Source organism: Schistocerca cancellata, chromosome 3 (genome assembly GCF_023864275.1).
Source record: "Schistocerca cancellata isolate TAMUIC-IGC-003103 chromosome 3, iqSchCanc2.1, whole genome shotgun sequence".
In the NCBI taxonomy this organism is placed as follows: domain Eukaryota; kingdom Metazoa; phylum Arthropoda; class Insecta; order Orthoptera; family Acrididae; genus Schistocerca; species Schistocerca cancellata.
Genome location: NC_064628.1, coordinates 416569303 through 416587028, shown reverse-complemented (window position 1 = coordinate 416587028; position 17726 = coordinate 416569303). Strand labels below are relative to the sequence as shown.

General features: G+C 41.5%; 1 protein-coding gene across 3 annotated transcripts in view; it reads left to right on the top strand.

Moving 5' to 3' along the window:
• Positions 1–16019, top strand: part of LOC126175163 (diuretic hormone receptor-like) — a 586395-nt gene extending 570376 nt beyond the window's left edge. For 2 of the 3 annotated variants that reach the window (XM_049921750.1, XM_049921748.1), the window contains one exon: positions 14897–16019. In XM_049921750.1, coding sequence (XP_049777707.1) covers positions 14897–15041 — 145 coding nt within the window. In that variant the 3' untranslated portion in view covers positions 15042–16019. Of the gene's footprint in view, positions 1–3582; positions 4139–14896 lie in introns of those variants that run through there. The other variant, XM_049921749.1, reaches the window with a different exon arrangement.
• The last annotated feature ends 1707 nt before the right edge of the window (positions 16020–17726 follow it).

Sequence of the window (17726 nt, the reverse complement as noted above, 5' to 3'; positions counted from 1 at the left end):
CAGCGCCAAGAAGGAGGCGGTCGACGTAGAGAGACGACACAACCTCAGGACCGAGAAATGGTCAGCGAGCTCCGGATTCATCATCATCATCAATCCGACGTACAACTGGTGCTTCAGTGATCACCAGGACTATTAAAAGAAAAGGGGCTAAGCTGACGGCATCCCTTACGCCAACTATCACTGACCTCTGTAGACCAACAAACCAGTGTTCAGAGATGGCAGGCACGTTCGGCATGGAATCTCATTGAATGGAGTAGAACTGCCTCCAGTGATGAGGCCCGCTACGAACTGAGCTCAGATGACGAGCAAAAACGTGTCTAAAGATACCCCGGACAACGGCGGAACACCAGCCTGACTGTCACACGCCATAGGGCTCGACAGCCAGTACTGATGGTCTAGGGTGCCGTTTTATTTCATAGCAGGACCCCTTTGGTTTTCATCTGCGGCACCCTTACAGCACAGCGATAGGTCAACGACATTCTGTGTCCCGTTTTGTTGCCCTTCACGGCAGGCCATCCTGGGCTTACATTTTCGGCAAGCTAATGCCCATCAGAGCATCGGAAGAATTTGTACCGCTTGTCCTCGTGCTTGCCAAACCCTACCTTGGCCACCGAGGTCGACGCATCTTTCCACAATTAGGAACGGTTGGGGCATTATGGCAGGGTCCTGCAACCATCTCGTAATTTTGACGATCTATCGTGTCCGTTGGACAGAATTTGGCACGGTATCCGCCAGGACGACATCCAACGACCCTGTCAATCAATGCCAAGCCGAACAACCGCTAGTATAAAAACCAGAAGTAGATCAACGCGTTATTCATTGGCTCTATCTGTCCAGCTCTATCTTTTAAAATAATTATGTAATTTTTCCGAAATTGTAATCATTTGTCTCTCTATATGTACATCACATTCGCTGATTTGAGCCCCATTCGTATGATTCGTTCGTGTTGCGTCGATTTTTTTTTTCCTAGAGTTTATATCACGATCTGGTAGTCTCTCATCCGTCAGATGATACTGTGCTACATCCCTAATGTACTGAAGAGGCTTCCTGTTCGGCAGAACTGTAGTACAGGACAAATCGGTTAACGTTTTACGGGATTCTTTGCAGTTAGTCATAACAATAGTGCCAAGATCATTGTACGACAATAATGCTCTTTTTCGTGGAAAATTCAACCAGCGGTAAATTTAATGTCAGCCGAGACCAATATGAACCATGAAAGGGGGGATTAGGGGGAAGTAATAATACTCAAGAGATTCACAGGTCTCACTGTGGTTTGTGTAACAAGCAAACAGGTTCCATAGCGCACATATAAATATCCACCATGGCATTAGCTTGCCACCGCCAGTCTAGTCGGATCACACAGTATGTATTTCAAGCAGACGCCCTAAGATGACCTATCGTTACACCACCTTCCACGTGCTGTAATATGACGCGTGATTCTTATCAGCAGGGAAACGGTTTTCAATATTACTTCTATCTATAATGATTTTCACATTTTCGGCATTCTCCTGGTTAAGGCTCAACAAGGAGCCGTTGTAGGAATTTTTACACGTAACTCCACACTCAACAATGTGCAGTAATTACACTACTGGCCATTAAAGTTGCTATACCAAAAAGAAATGTAGATGATAAACGGGTATTCATTGGACAAATATATTATACTAGAACTGACATGTGATTACATTTTCACGCAATTTGGGTGCATAGATCCTGAGAAATCAGTACACAGAACAACCACCTCTGGCTGTAATAACGGCCTTGATACGCCTGGGCATTGAGTCAAACAGAGCTTGGATGGCGTCTACAGGTACAGCTGCCCATGCAGCTTCAACACGATACCACAGCTCATCAAGAGTAGTGACTGGCGTATTGTGACGAGCCAGTTGCTCGGCCACCATTGACCAGACGTTTTCAGTTGGTGAGAGATCCGGAGAATGTTCTGGCCAGGGCAGCAGTCGAACATTTTCTGTATCGAGAAAGGCTCGTACAGGACCTGCAACATGCGGTCGTGCATTATCCTGCTTAAATGTAGGGCTTCGCAGGGATCGAATGAAGGAAAGAGCCACGGATCGTAACACATCAGAAATGTAACGTCCACTGTTCAAGGTGCCATTAATGCGAACAAGAGGTGACCGAAACGTGTAACGAGTGGCACACCATACCATCACTCCGGGTGATACGCCAGTATGGCGATGACGAATACACGCTTCCAATGTGCGTTCTCCGCGATGTCGCCAAACACGGATGCGACCATCATGATGCTGTAAACAGAACCTGGATTCATCCGAAAAAATGACGTTTTACCATTCGTGCACCCAGGTTCGTCGTTGAGTACACCATCGCAGGCGCTCCTGTCTGTGATGCAGCATCAACGGTAACTGCAGCCATGGTCTCCGAACTGATAGTCCGTGCTGCTGCAAACGTCGTCGAACTGTTCGTGGAGATGGTTATTGTCTTGCGAACGTCCCCATCTGTTGACTCAGGCATCGCGTCTGTAGCACGTCATCTTCGTGGTGTAGCAATTTTAATGGCCAGTAGTGTAACACGTCTCTATAATAGCAGATCACTGCCGTTAACGTCGTGGATTGTAACCTAGTGAGAGTACACGATTTCTTATGTGACATGAATGTTCGGCCACAGGTCTATTTCCAATCAGTTCTCCATCATTTTATTTACATCCGTCAATTTTTCAGCAACTGTAGTATACATTTCATTCAATCGTTAATTGCACAGGTATGTTTATTTCGCTTCATCAGTTTCCAGAAATTAATTTGTCGTTTTCAGAAGCCTAAAAATTAGGAAGACTATATATTATTAGACCATGGCCATACATTTATGTTATGTATAAGAAATGTATTAGAAAAACTGGTTTAGTATTGTTGTAGCAGATGCCATGATGTGTCAAAAACTGTACATGTTGTACGAGATAATTGTAAACACAGATTGACATATTGATAATTTACACTAAATGAATCACATCTATGTGCATTCAAGCTGTTGTGTCAGCAGCAGGGAAGACATATAAGATCATATAAAAGTGTAACTAAAGTAAATAATGATGTTACATATAATACATTTGAATAACGTGACACACAGTTCTAATATTTAAAAGGAGTAGTCTACTGCAATAAGAGGTAGTATGCAATCAAAATAGTCTACTTTTTCAATGCATTTTCGAGAGATACTCTATGTGAGGTATTTTCTTTCTCAGCATCCTGGCCTGAAGATATATCTTTTGTTGAAGTTGAATTCTGTTTTACCCATGCCCTATAGAGGACGAGTAAAACCTTTGTGTTTCAACCTCCTACACGCGTTTTGGCTACGAACCTCAGTTCCATATAGCTACAAATGCTTAATGCAGTGAGAGATGGAGCGTATAGATGAATATTTCAGAAGAGAAAGAGCGACTAACAATAAAAAATATCCTGAAATATATTTAGAGAAATTAAGATGTAGGAATATGATATATGATCTTAAAATGAAATGCCAACATTCAGTGATAACTGGTACTTATTTTTATCATCATTCAATTGAAATATTTTATAGAGTTTCTCCTCTGTGAACTCGTTTATCGTTTTGCAGGTTGACAGACGGCTCCGACCCTTAAAAACATGGTGGAGGCGAGACCGTCCACATATACCCCGTTAATACTCTTACACTAAATCGTGTGAGCTATACTTAGGGCGCTAAGTAATACCTTCTTGAGGCCACTGAATGTCCATCTCTGCCTGTGTCACGAAATGCTTACGTACTGTGCTTTATTGTTGCCTTTGCTTGCCATAAATTTATATAATTCACTTTCAGGTAAGAGATGTTTCTCTGGAAATTCCACCTATCTTATAGTGCTAGTTAGGTAGCTAGTAAATGTATAGTATTTTAAACTGTGATGTTAATAGTTAGTAACACGTAGCAGATAATTGTTCAGAACCCTTTAGTTCTTACTGATGACGTGACGAAAATGCGCCCATGATAAAGGACGACCTATGCGTTTTCATTGGTGGTGTCCTCGCTTCTAACTGGCTTGTGACAATGACTGAATAATGCATTTTGTACATATGGCGTTGGTCACATTATACTATTCAGAAGCGAAAACATTGTAAATCAAAAATTCCTTTGACTTGAAGTCAGCCTGAAGTGTCTTGCAGTTCTAAATCATTTGTCATATATCTATGGTTTTGATGTGGGGTTCACAGTGACAATTTCTTTTCTTCTTCCTTCCTGTTATAGGCATACTATAAATTCTTCCGTACCACTAAGCGCAGTGATGATAAAACTACATTTATTGATAAGTCTCATTTCCTGGTTGTGGAACTCTTTATTGTATCGTTGTGTACTGTGCTACACTTAATATACGCTATGCAACTAACATTCATTATTCTTGTAATCAGCTTCTTCCGAATTTGTTTCTATCTTCAATTTCTTTTTAAATGCTTGTTTTCTTGTCTGATTTTTTTCTTTCTGTAATGATGTTGTATAATAATGCTGTAGAAGCTGCTTAGGGTGCTGTTAACTCGCAAAATTTACAATGCTCTTCTCTGAAAGAAGTGACATCCAGTACAACATTATAGCCTGCGGCTAGTACTGAGGCAACTACCAGCAAAACTGAACGTGGTAATGTTCTCTGTTGTTAATGAGTATCAGAAACATAAATATACACATTAGAAATATCTTGTCTTTCTTCCCTATTTGTCTTCTACCTTAGCGTTGCACAGTAATGGCTCCGTCAGATCACTTAACCAGACATATGAAACCCTTTCATATTGTAGAGGTGAGGAAGTAAAAGTATTTAAATGTGTGTGATGTTTCAAAAACTATGGAGACGGTTTATAATTTCTTTTAGCGATACATTAAACGAACTGTTTGCTTATTAAACAATTGTGAAAGACATCCAGAAACAGTTTTACGGGGACTAATAAATTGCGTTTAAGAAAAGCGGTCCTTTTTGTTTAGAAAAATATTTGAAGCCTCTCCTAAATCATAACGCTTTCACGGAACTTTCAGCAGACAATGCCTCTGGCCTCTGAACCTTAATTTTGATCTACTCCACAGAAGAAAACGGTGTGATCTACGTGGGAACCGCTCTACCACCTTTACATTTCAGTTTGCCCGTAAGCTCGTTTTTACTTTTCCATCTGAGATGTTTTGAACAGATTTCTTCCCCCTGTTTCTTTTAATGCTTCTTCGTTTCGTGTTTTATCCATCAACTTCTTCTAGAGACTGAAATTGTGAGGTGGCATCGGATGATTCACTTAGTACAGCTATATGTAAAGCTCATGGCTCAAATTCCAGGTTTGTACACAGTATAATCTCTCGTCCGAAACAATAGAGATAAACATTCTCCTGTTGAGTTATAGTGTCAGTTTGATGGCTAAGCAGCCGGCCGGAGTGGCCGTGCGGTTCTAGGCGCTACAGGCTGGAACCGCGAGACCGCTACGGTCGCAGGTTCGAATCCTGCCTCGGGCATGGATGTGTGTGATGTCCTTAGGTTAGTTAGGTTTAAGTAGTTCTAAGTTCTAGCGGACTGATGACCTCAGAAGTTGAGTCCCATAGTGCTCAAAGCCATTTGAATCATTTTTTGATGGCTTAGCGAGTAAGGACCTTCAACTCACCTTGTAGTATGAGGTGGGGGTTACTTTGTGTACCAGTGTCAATTCCGTACCTTTCAAGTTCCAGTTGACAACGGTACTCAGGAAGAAAGATGTTTGATAGACGTCTGTATGAGCTCGATTCCCTCAATTTTAACATCATGGTCATACACATAACAGGAAATAAAATACTGGTTGTTTCTTCTAGGAACGTACGCTCTCAGTATTTTAACAGTAAACCACACTTTGATGTCCGACGCGTCTCTTGCAGCGTCTGCCAAAGGAGTTGGATGAGCATATATCTCCGTGACACTTTGGCGCTTACCGCAGCACCATGTTGCGAAACGTGCTGCTCTTCTTTGGATCCTCCCAACTTTGAAATACATCTGGTAAGAGTCACTGAGTGACAATAACAAAGCAACCGTCGAGAAAGGGTTTTGGCTCTGAGCACTACGGGACTTAACATCTATGGTCATCAGTCCCCTAGTACTTAGAACTACTTAAACCTGACTAACCTAAGGGCAGACAACAACACCCAGTCATCAGGAGGCAGAGAAAATCCCTGACCCCGATGGGAATCGAACCCGGGAACCCGGGCAAAGGGTTTTGTGAGCCGTATCCTACGTGGGTATAATACACATCCTGAGGATTCTCCCAGTAACCTATGATTTTGCATCTGCTTTCTTACGATAGTTTTAATTGATCGTTCTGTACACATACTCCCAGATATTTAGGACTGTGATAGCTTCGAGTGATTGTTCTTGAAACGTGTAATCAGGTAATAACGGGTATTTCCATTTTTTTGAGTGCAGTAGAGTACATACGTTTTCGCTGAATATAAGTTGCCAGTCTCTCAGTAAGCGTCGATTCACTGCAGGTCGTTGTGCATATTGCCTAAATTTTCTAGCTTTTCGACTTCTCATACAGAGTTCCAACGATAACTGTTTACAATGTACGATGGTAAAGTAGCTGTAGTCGAGCCGAACAAACTGATACGGGACACCTGAGAGCTATGAAGCCGGGAAACAGCCTAAAACTGTAGTACAAATGCCAACTGAGCTAAAGCGCATGCGGGCCATGCTAGTTCATTCACTTTTTCTCACCCTAGACGCCCATGAATATTGTAAACCCTTTGTTCTTGCCCTTACAAAATTTAAAATTAACTTTTGTGTAAATTTTATCTCAAAATATTGTCAGATGTCACAGTATAAAATTAGCAGTAACATCGTTTTCTCGGTCTGGCCTTCTTAATATGAAACTAGTATGCTTGTGACAACTTAGGATCGAATTATACACCTTTTCAGTGTTTGTGCAACATTTACGAAAGTTTTTTCTCTTTCATTATTTTCACAGAGAAGCTTAAATCAATGCTGTTAACGAAATAGCCAACTAAACCGGCAGCGTAAGAGTATGAGATGATAATCGAAATCTCGCATGGCGCGAATGCGCTATAGCTTAGGTGGTTTCTGTAGGCCAGTTTGAAATTTATATCGTGGCTTGATGGATCAAAAGTATCTTATATCAAATTGTTCGTTTCGACTTCCCCTAAACCACTGTGGCACGCTGTAAAGTGTTATCGTCTACAGCCTACACAGCATGGTCAGGAACGGTCTGAAAACCTTGTAAGGGCGCTGCAGGGTAGTATGTGCTGAGATATGATTGTTAAGAAAAAAATTCGATGCGCCGTTTCCGATTTGATTAACACTGAATTCACCCAGTCAGATAGATATTTGTGCAAATCAAGCAGCCTGAAAGAGACGTAATCGCCACACTTTTATTTCGTTTATTTTTCAAACCGAACAGATGTAGATTTTTCTCATCACTTCCAAAACGGGTAAATTGTAATTGTTAATGAGAATGTGAATATTTAGTTAATCACGGTCCCAGGGACTCCGTTCTTACAGCACTTTATTGCATGTGAGTTCTTGAACTTGCGCGCAAGGACCTGATGGCCAACAGTAATGCTAACTAAATAGTAAAGAGCGCAAAGTATCGTATTTTTTGCTAACAATTATTTCTCAGGGCAACATACCGTGCAGCAGCCGTGCAAGTCATTCCCGTAAACATGAAATTATTACATACGTAACACAAAATTGCCTTTGACTCTCTTGTTCTAGCACACAGTGCAGCAGCCCTCGGAAACATGTTCGTTCACTTGCTGAAACTGACAGTAAACAAATGCAGACACAAAACATGCACAGCGTAAAATGAGTCATCAGTTCTTTTTTAATTTATTGGCTTTCAGAACTTGTCCATAAACCCACATACACACACACAGCCACCTCTGCATCGTAAATCGTTTGATTTGACAATACAGAGCATACATAGTTTAAGTCGTACCGTGGGTACGCAGTTACATAGGACATTGTCCGATATAAAACAAGTTTTACATCCACAGCATACTGAAACGAGTGAAGAAGATGAAAATATAACACATGATATACAGTGAGAGCAGTCAACAGTAGAAATTTTGATGAGAACAATAGGCACTATCGAAGAGAAGATAGAAATGCCATACTTCGTTTAAACGACTACAGCACTGTAGACCATACTACAGGTACTCGTACTGTAAATGATAAAATATTATTGCAGTTAATGTTCTGCTAACTTACATTTTCCATACACGGGTAGCATTTTTACATTCTCTTCGTTCGTGTACGTTGTATTTTTCTTTTCCTTCCTGCCTGGTTCGATGCGGCCTGCCACGATTTCTTCTCTTACACCCGACATCCTCAATTAACTGTTGGATGTATCAGTCACCTAACGGTCAACAACCTTTCGTAGTACCACATCTCAAATGCTTCTACTGTCGTTCCCAGCTTCTCCGAAGTTCGTGGTGCATTACCATATAATACCATGCTCCAAACGGACATTTCATACTAGGAAACTTCTCTTGGCTAGGAATGCCCTCTTCGTCTATGCTAGCCTGCTTTTCATATCCTTGCTTTGTCTCTTATGTCTCATTTCCCTTCCAACGTAAGTGCATTTCCTAATTCCGTCTATTTCGTGGTCCCCGATTTTGATGTTATGGTTTATCGATAATCTCGTTTCCGCTACTCCACATTAGTTCCGTCTTTCTTCAATTTACCCTCAGTTCATAATCTTTACTCACTAGACTGTTCATTCTATTCAACATCTCCTCTGCTCTTAATTCTTCTTCCCTTTGACTGAAAACAGTAATGTCATCATTGTTATCATTGTTATCATTGATATGCTTTGACCCTGAATTTTAATTTCACCCTTGAACGTTTTCTTGTTTCCGTCAGTGCGTACCCGATGTATAGATTTAAATGTAAGGGTGACGGACTACATACTATTTAGGCCGACCACGTCTACACTGCTTATCTACTCTGCAATCCACACCAAACTGCCTGGCAGAGAGTTCATCGAACCACTTTCGGACTATTTCTCTAACTTTCCACTCTCGAATAGCGCGCAGGAAAAACAAACAATATTTCCGCCTGAGCTCTAGCCTCTCTGAATTTATTACGATGATCATTTCTTCACGCCTCAACACAAGTTTGGAATATCATAGGGTTTACTACCGTGGCTTCTTATAGTACACCCATTAAGGTTTGCACAATACCTTATTAATAAAAGAAACATAATTGCTTCTGAAAGCAAGAACGATTTTAGTTAGTCACAAAAAATCATTACAAAACACAGCTAGCTCTCTCCTAAGTGTATATCTTGAAAACAAAAACAGTGAAAATATTTAGCTCATGACGATGATTATCCGTCTTTAGTAGTGAGTACCTCTCTGCACACGAAAGATTTCTTCCACTCTGCGATGCTGTCTCAAGATGTGACCACCTAGTTTATCTTGAGGTATGAGGCGCCACGCTTCAGTAACAGCTTCAGTGAGGTCCTGAAGATTGTCAGGCGGATTCGGATCCTGTACAATGGCCACCTTCAACAGGCTCCATGCATGCTCAACTGCATTCACGTATAGGAAATGTGCTGGCCAATGCTTTCGGATGATGTTGCATCAATGAAGATACCGAAACACTTCTAGAGTACGGTGCGGTCTTCCATTGTCATCGACTAGATTGAAGTTGTCACCTGCTTCACGTCTGTCGTTTGTAGGACCTCTTGGAAGATTGGGGAACCAGTCAGATGGCCGTAGACGGGAATTAGAGAATCCCGCCATCCCATCATTATTGCCGCCCTCAACATTACCCTTCGACCTGCAAACGGTTGCACTTCCCGAACGTATCGGCTTTCCTGGTATCGTCTAGCGCTTCTCCAAACCCTGTCACGTCTTGAGTCAGGTCGCATATCAATCCTGGTCTCATCAACAAACGTGACATTACTACATGCTGCAATGATCCAGTGTCGATGTGCAAGAGCCCAAGTCCTTCGACTGCATCGGTTCCTTTGCCTCAATGCAAAACTTCTCTTTGGCCTTCTGGAATAAAGACAACCCTGATGCAGTTTCCTACGCCCAGTATGGTCTGATGTACGAATCACTGTTGCCCGGGAGAATTCCATTATTTCTGGCAGATGATGTTGGTCGCCTGCGAGTCGACAGTTGTACGAAACGATCCTGCGTTGATCTTGTCATACGAGGACGACCACTGCGTGGTATATTGTTCACCTTTTCCGTCTCTCTGTACTTTCTCTACACCTTAGACGCATCACTTTGAGTGACATGTAAATTGTCGGAAACATCTTGCTTCGTATGACTTGCTGAAAGTACAGCCACTATCCTGACTCTATCAAAGTGTTGTATGCCTCTACGTGGAATGTTACTGCAGTGCTGGAAACAAACTGAATGAAGCTGTTGTTGGTACTGGACTGCTCGCGGTGTGCCGCTGTGGCAGTGGTGTTTCCACATGACTGACAAACGGCAACAAATATGCCCGTGGTAAGCACCGTCCATTGCATGGACTCTAACTGGGTAATGCATCAAGTGCCTAAGTCAGTGGGCCTCTAGTATAGTAGATATTTTACGATAGTATTCCAAACTTTTGTTGAGCAGTGTAGGTTGACATCAACAAAATGTTTTTGCTCTCAGAGAAAAGAAGTTGGTGACTATAATTTCGTGAAAAGATCCCGCCGCTACGAAATAGTCTTCGTTTTAATGATTGTCGCTTCCATTCGCTTGTTATGTTTTTGACCTCTTCTTTCAACTTTTTCGATATCCTCAGTCACTCCTTTCTGGTAAGGACGTATACTGCACACCAGTACTTCACCAGGGGATGGACAAGCATAGTGCAGGCAGTCTCTTCAGTATACCTGTTGCATCTTCAATGTCAAAGCCAATAAAACGCAGTCTTTGTTTTGTCTTCACATAACATTTTCTATGGGATAATTCCAATCTAAAGTATTATTAACTGTAATTCATAGGTATTTAGTTGTATTGACAGCCTTTAGACTTGTGTGAATTATTGTCTACCAGAAATTTAACGGATAACTTTTAATTCTCATGTGCACGACTTCACACTTCTCATTATTTAGAGTCAACTGTCACTTCTCGCACCCTAAAGATATCTTACCTAAATAATTTTGTAATTACTTTTCATCTTCTGATGACTCTGACAGACGATAAGTGACAGCATCATCTCTAACCAATCTAAGAGTGCTGCTCACATTGTCTCCTAAATCGTTTGTACAGAATAGGAACACTGGAGGGCCTATAACCCTTCAGTTGGGAATAATAGATATGATTTCTGTCTTACTTGATGGGTTTTTGTTGATTATTACGAACTGTGACCTTTCTGATAGGAAATCACAAATCCAGTCACATAGCTTTGACGATACTCCGTAATCATGCAGTTTGATTGGAAGTGTGGAGGAATGGCGTCAAAAGCTTCCTGGAAACCTAGAAACGTGGAATCAATTTGAGAGCCCCTGTCGACAGCACTGATTACTTCGTATGAATAATGAGATAGTTGCGTTTCACAAGAACAACACTTTCTGATTTGCTGTTGACTGTGTATCAATAATTCGTTTTCTTCGAGACAATCCGTAGTGTTCGAACACATTATACGTTCCAGAATCTTACTGTAAATCGATGTTAGTGATACGACTCTGTAGTTCATTGCATTACTTTTATTTTCGTTCTTAAGTATTGACGATACTTGCGAAACTTTACAGTTTTTAGATATGGATCTTTCGTCGGGCTTGCTGTTGTTGGCTATACGATTGCTAAGTAAGGCGATATTACAAGGCCTACAACTTGGCTTCCGCCGTTTTTTATTGACGTTCGGGGCTTTATTGTGAAGAAGTTACAAAAAAATTATTATTCATTGTATTGCCCATCGCTGGCCTCTACATTCTCCCATCTTTCGGATAGCATATGAATTTCGTGGCAGAAGAACTGGGCGTCTTTTGTGGTGAACCATGAATCGATTCAATTCTACACTTGTTCATATGATCAGAAGTGCTGGTCAGCCATACTATATGCCACTGATCAAAAAAGGTGGCAGTCAGAGAGAGCAACTTATGGAGAATACAGCGGAAGGGATAGGACTTCTCATTTCAACGTTTCGATGTATGTTTTGATGGATTTTGCGACATGGGGTCGAGCGCTGACCAGCTGAAAAATTACCTTTATATGACTATCGCTGTATTCAGGCCGTTTGTATTTCTGTGCTGGGATCTAACGCCTCAGTTGCTTTCAATAATAACGTCCTGTGACTGTCTTCGTCTGTTTCAGTAGCTACGAAAACGTTCTGTCTTCCACCGCCATGCCGGTCTTCGACGTCAAAAATCACCGTTCTTAAGGCGTTGAAAACATTCTCTGCACGTTCTTCCACTAATATTTCCCTCGCCATTGGTCTTACCCAGCATTTTAAGAGCCACAGCCGCAGATTTCTACATGCTAAAGCAGAAAATTAAAACTTCCCGCAAATGGCGAGATATGGGTACGTAAGTTGACGTACTTAATCGAGAATAGCCTTATGATGCAATCACAAATCGACTAATATTTTTATGGCATTATGTTTACAGATGTCTAAGCTTATTGTATTACACCTATGACCAACCACCTAAACCACATTTGCCGCTACTGGTGTCTATTGAAAAACGGCGGAAGCAAAGTTGTAGACCTAATATATCAGTATAATCTGAAAAGAACATAATTGGTATACAGTGTGTACTGGAAGACTTGCCTTTATTAAGTGATTTAATCTGCTTCGCAGCATCTAGGATATCTACCCTCAAGTTACTCATGTTGTCAGCTGTTCTTAATTCGAGTTTTGGAATATTTACTTCCTCCTCTTTGGTGAATGAGCTGCGGAAGACCACCTTTAGCAACCAGGCTTTGGCAGCACTGTCATTGTTATTGATTGTGTCTTGCCACTGTTTTACTTCCAGACGACAATAATCTCTTTGGATTTTCTGGCCGATTTCGAGACTATTTCGTTTTTAAGCTATTAATAGCATCTCTCATTGAAGTACGTACTAAGTTTTCATCTTCAGTAAAACATCGCCAGTCCTGGCGACCTTAGGTTCGTTTCAGTTAGCCAACTGTGTTCTGGGGTATTAGTTCCGTCTCTTATTATTTGATTTCCAATAAATTTCTCAATAGCCGTCGATACTATTATTTTAATGTAAGTTAAGTCATTCTTGGTCTTCCATTCTTCTTGTTCCATCTTGTCTCTTGGACATACAGCTTATTATTCTTCTTTCCCTATATCTGTCTCAGAATTCCGAGTATCTTGCACCATTTGACACTATAGAACGTTTTCCCTACTGAAGAAATTCTATGAGCGCATCTTGAGTCTCCTTCAGTATTGCTGCCATTATCAAGCGCTACATCAGAACTATCTATCCGGTGCATTTTACTTTCTCAAAACCAAACTGATCGGCAACAGACAGATCCTCAGTTTTAATACTTATTCGTCTGTATGTTATTCTTGTCGATAACATGGAGCACGAGCCGTTATGGTGATAGTGTCGTAGTTCTCGAACTTACTGGCCCTTGTTATCTTTGGGATTGCATGGAACATATTTTTGCGAACGTCTGATGATGTGTTTCCAGACTCATAGATTCTACACACGAACTAGAATAGTCTCTGGGCTGCCATTTCGCCTAATTATTTCAGGAATGTAGATGGAATGGTATACATCTCTTCCGCCTTATTTAATGGCAGGACTTCCGCAGCTCTATGAAACTTTGACTCTCCCACGTGTCCCGTATCGACTCCCACTTCTTCCTCAGTTTCTTCACCAGGCAAGGCCTCGTTCGGGTAGAATTCTTAAATGTGTATTTTTCCGCCTATACACTCTATATGTAACAATGGTATTCTCAATGCACTCTTAACGCTGATACTCTTTACTTTCAATTTCACAGGAGTATGTTTTTATTTTTTTTATTTGATGTAGTAGTCTTTCCTACGATGTTTTCTTCTACGATTTCTTCACTTTTTTCTTGCATTTCATCTTAGCTTCCCTGCACTTCCAGTTTTTTTTCGTTCCTGTGTGACTTGTATTGCTGTGTTCATAAATATCTCTGAACAAATTTTCTACTTGATTCTTTCGTTTATTAATCGATGTATTTCTTTTGTTACCCAAGATTTGTTCCTAGTTACCATCCTTAAACCCATGTCTGTCCGTCTATCTGCTGTGTTTGCTCTTTTTAGACGGGTCCATTCCTCTCGAACTGAAGTAGTCATTATCGCAGTATCTATAGTCTTGGTAACGGGAAAATTACAAGGAGGGTAGTCACGTTTGTCGATGACTGTCTTGTAGGTAAACAACTTTTGCACGATAACCTGTTTTTCTTGTCAATGAATACTGGCCAAAGCAATGAATTAAAATTTGTACCAAGGCCACGTTTTGAATCAGGTCTCTCGCTTGCTAGACAGACGCACTAACTACTGCGCCACCCCCGTTCTGTGGCTAACACAGCTGCATGCATTACCCTAGTACGTCTCCCTCCCTAATAGAAACTCCAGTTTGTGCCTCAGATTATCTTTATGCCCCCTTGTCAGCGAAAACATATAATTTCCTATATCCATGTTTTTCTTATTTTTTTCTGTTTTTATCTGCACAGAAAGGCATTTGGGGTGGTCACAATGACTGAGACATCTTGCGTATCTCATTTTTGTCATTATCAGTGCATACGCCAAATCTGTGAGCATTACTTCTAGCGCCTTCCTTCACAACTGTTTTTTAAAATAATTATCTATTCGTGTTGTGAATGTACTGTGTGATCTAAGTGTTCTTCAGGTCTCTCTCTCTCTCTGTCTCTCTTTCCTGCCTTCTTCCACTTGCCTACGTGCTCGTTGCGCTGTGCGTCCTGCTGTGCTGTCCCGTGTGCCCTCCCGTAACTGTGCCGCCGCCCCCGCACCGCCCGGAGGCAGGATGGCGTCCAGGGTGTCGGTGATCGCCGGCTGCGACCTGCCGGACGGCGCGGCGGCCTCCCGCCCCAGCCACCTCAACGGCGGCGGTGGCGGCGCCGTCACTCCGGCCATAGCCTGGCTGTCCACACGCACCGGCTGGAACTGAGCGTCTTCGCGACTCCGGATCACTGCCTACAGCGCCTGGTGCGCTATCTCCCTGCTTCATCACTACGTGGCGAGGAAGTGTTCCTGCGGTGCCCTGCAGACGTGGTTCGTGCTGCCTCTCTGGGACAATGGAGGCGAATAGTAATTTGCTGGTGTTGTCCTATTTGGGAGCCAACTAGTACATATAGTTGACGTCAAGTTTTTGGTTGGCAGGACTTACAATTATGAAAATCAAGTGTAGTAGTGGAATAACCACCAAACAACAGTGTACATCTTTCTAACTGCCCTAAAATAACGCAGTGAGTGGCTGGAAACGAAAGGGGTTCCACCATTTTAGAATCTGGTGTGTGCTACTTCCCATGTATACTTTCGGCAATGTATAACTCTTCTGTGGAACTGACCTCGACATTTCGTTACAATACACGCGATTAAAACGAGGAAAAGCTCATTTCTGTATCATTATTCCCCTCCGCCACACCCCCACCCGCCACAGTGTCATAATGTATCAGTTCGAGGTCTTTCTACTGCTGAAATACATTCCAGGTCTTCCAGGTACTCTGGAGTTCACAAGGTTTGTAGCGTAACAGAATACTCGAGGACGCAATGCTGTCCAGCTTGTGCTCTATAATTTTACAGCAGAACAAGGAAACACTTGAGACCAGGTGTTGTATAGTAATTTCCTGGTGCTGTCCCATTTGGGAACGACGTACGAGCTCTGTATGGCATTATAATCCGTGCAGGAAAAACTGACCTTGATCTTGTGCATGAAGGTAGCAACAACACATCCCTCCTATAAGATCCAAAATCAAAATTAGTCTGTAAATTGGTGTCTCTTAATATTGATGATATTAGATGTCGTTATATTTTGTACAGTGCATCAGTATTTAATACCAAAGACTGATAATGTAATTGACTTTAAAAAACGAACTGAGGGAATTAATCTTTTTTACTCATTCAATTGATTGTGTACCGAGTAATAAATGAGTGACCTACTTTGCAGTTGCAGTAGAAATGTTTCTCATGTGTGTGCCCGGGACCTTGAGTGAAGTATGAGCCTAAGTAAACCTACTACATTTCTTCATCACGTCTCTGAGGTAATAAATGCCCTCGTAATGTCAGTAATTAGTTGGCAACAGTTCAACAAATTGTCTTCGCCTACGTCAATGTTTACGACATTACACTTCTGCCGATACCCGAAGAATACAGCTTTAATCAAGAATATGTTAAAAGTGAATTTCTGCAACTCATTGGATATTTCAGTAATTAATACCAGTTTAACGCATGTAAAGCTGCTTGCTACACGGGAGATGATATCCCAAGAAAAGTTGTCAGAGCTATTAGTGATACTAAACTGTACTGGTGCAATGGTACCCAGAAATAACGATATAAATTACAAGTTTTAGCTCATGAGAACTAGAATGCCACAACAAACGGAGTACAAACTCAGATAGATTAAGGATGGGATACGAAACGGGCCACTAACAAATTAATTAACAAATTTGCGCATAGTGTGAAGACGGAGAACCTAAAGGGAATCTAATGATGGAAATTCGAAGCTCCCTTTCCGGGAAAATGGTGCAGTACAAAAGAAATTGCAGTTGCTTCTACGATTACACTAACTCACAGCGTGAAGAACAAAATATAAATGACAGAACCACATATACTTGAACTAAACTGAACATGCCACATGTAGTGCCAAGACAGTCAGTATGTTGTTGTGGTCTTCAGTCCAGAGACTGGTTTGATTCAGCTCTCCATGCTACTGTATCCTGTGCAAGCTTCTTCATCTCCCAGTACCTACTGTAACCTACATCCTTATGAATCTGTTTAGTGTATTCATCCCTTCGTCTCCCTCTACGATTTTTACCCTCCACACTGCCCTCCAATACTAAATTGCTGATCCCTTGATTCCTCAGAATATATCCTACCAGAGAGTCAGTATATTATTCATTAATTCTACCTACAGTATCTAAGCGATAGGGAAAAGAACAATATTTTTACATAATTGTTGAAACCGTTCACTGCTACAGGTAGCCCTCTTTCCACAAAATACGATTGCCGCCTTTTCGTATCCCATTTCGTCAAACACGTTTTCCTCATCTTCAGTTCATCTTACAATGAATTTAGTGTTGATTGCGTCTTAAAATACGGAATCCTCTGAAGAACTTATGTTGAGTAACTTTCTTCAGTCCTTATCATCACCATCATCGTCAGCCATTTGACATCCGCTGTGACATCCTCTACACTCTTCCATGCTGTAAGGTTTTTAGATTTACGCATATAAGTAGCTCCTCCACGATTTCTGACGTCCATTCACCTCCCATGACGTCATTTTCGTGACCTTTCCTCAGTTCCTGAAATCTGATAAAGAGTTTCTTTGTTCCTTCGCTGCATACGAACCCCACCCCCTCCATTTCATTCTGATTATGCTACAACTGTTTTCCATATAAATTTGCAGGCTGATCCATTAGTACTTCCTTTCCTGCTAGTAATTCCTAACATATGTATCTCCGTTGTTCGATCAGTATCTCTCCATTTGTTGTGTGGTTTTTACAGTAGATATCAAGTCTCAGTATCACAGTGAAATCCTGATACTATACTGTAGCAAACCTTCCTGTTAGCCACACATCGATGGATTATTTTGAAAATTCTATTTAATTTAACAACTACGCTCCGTGCCATTTTC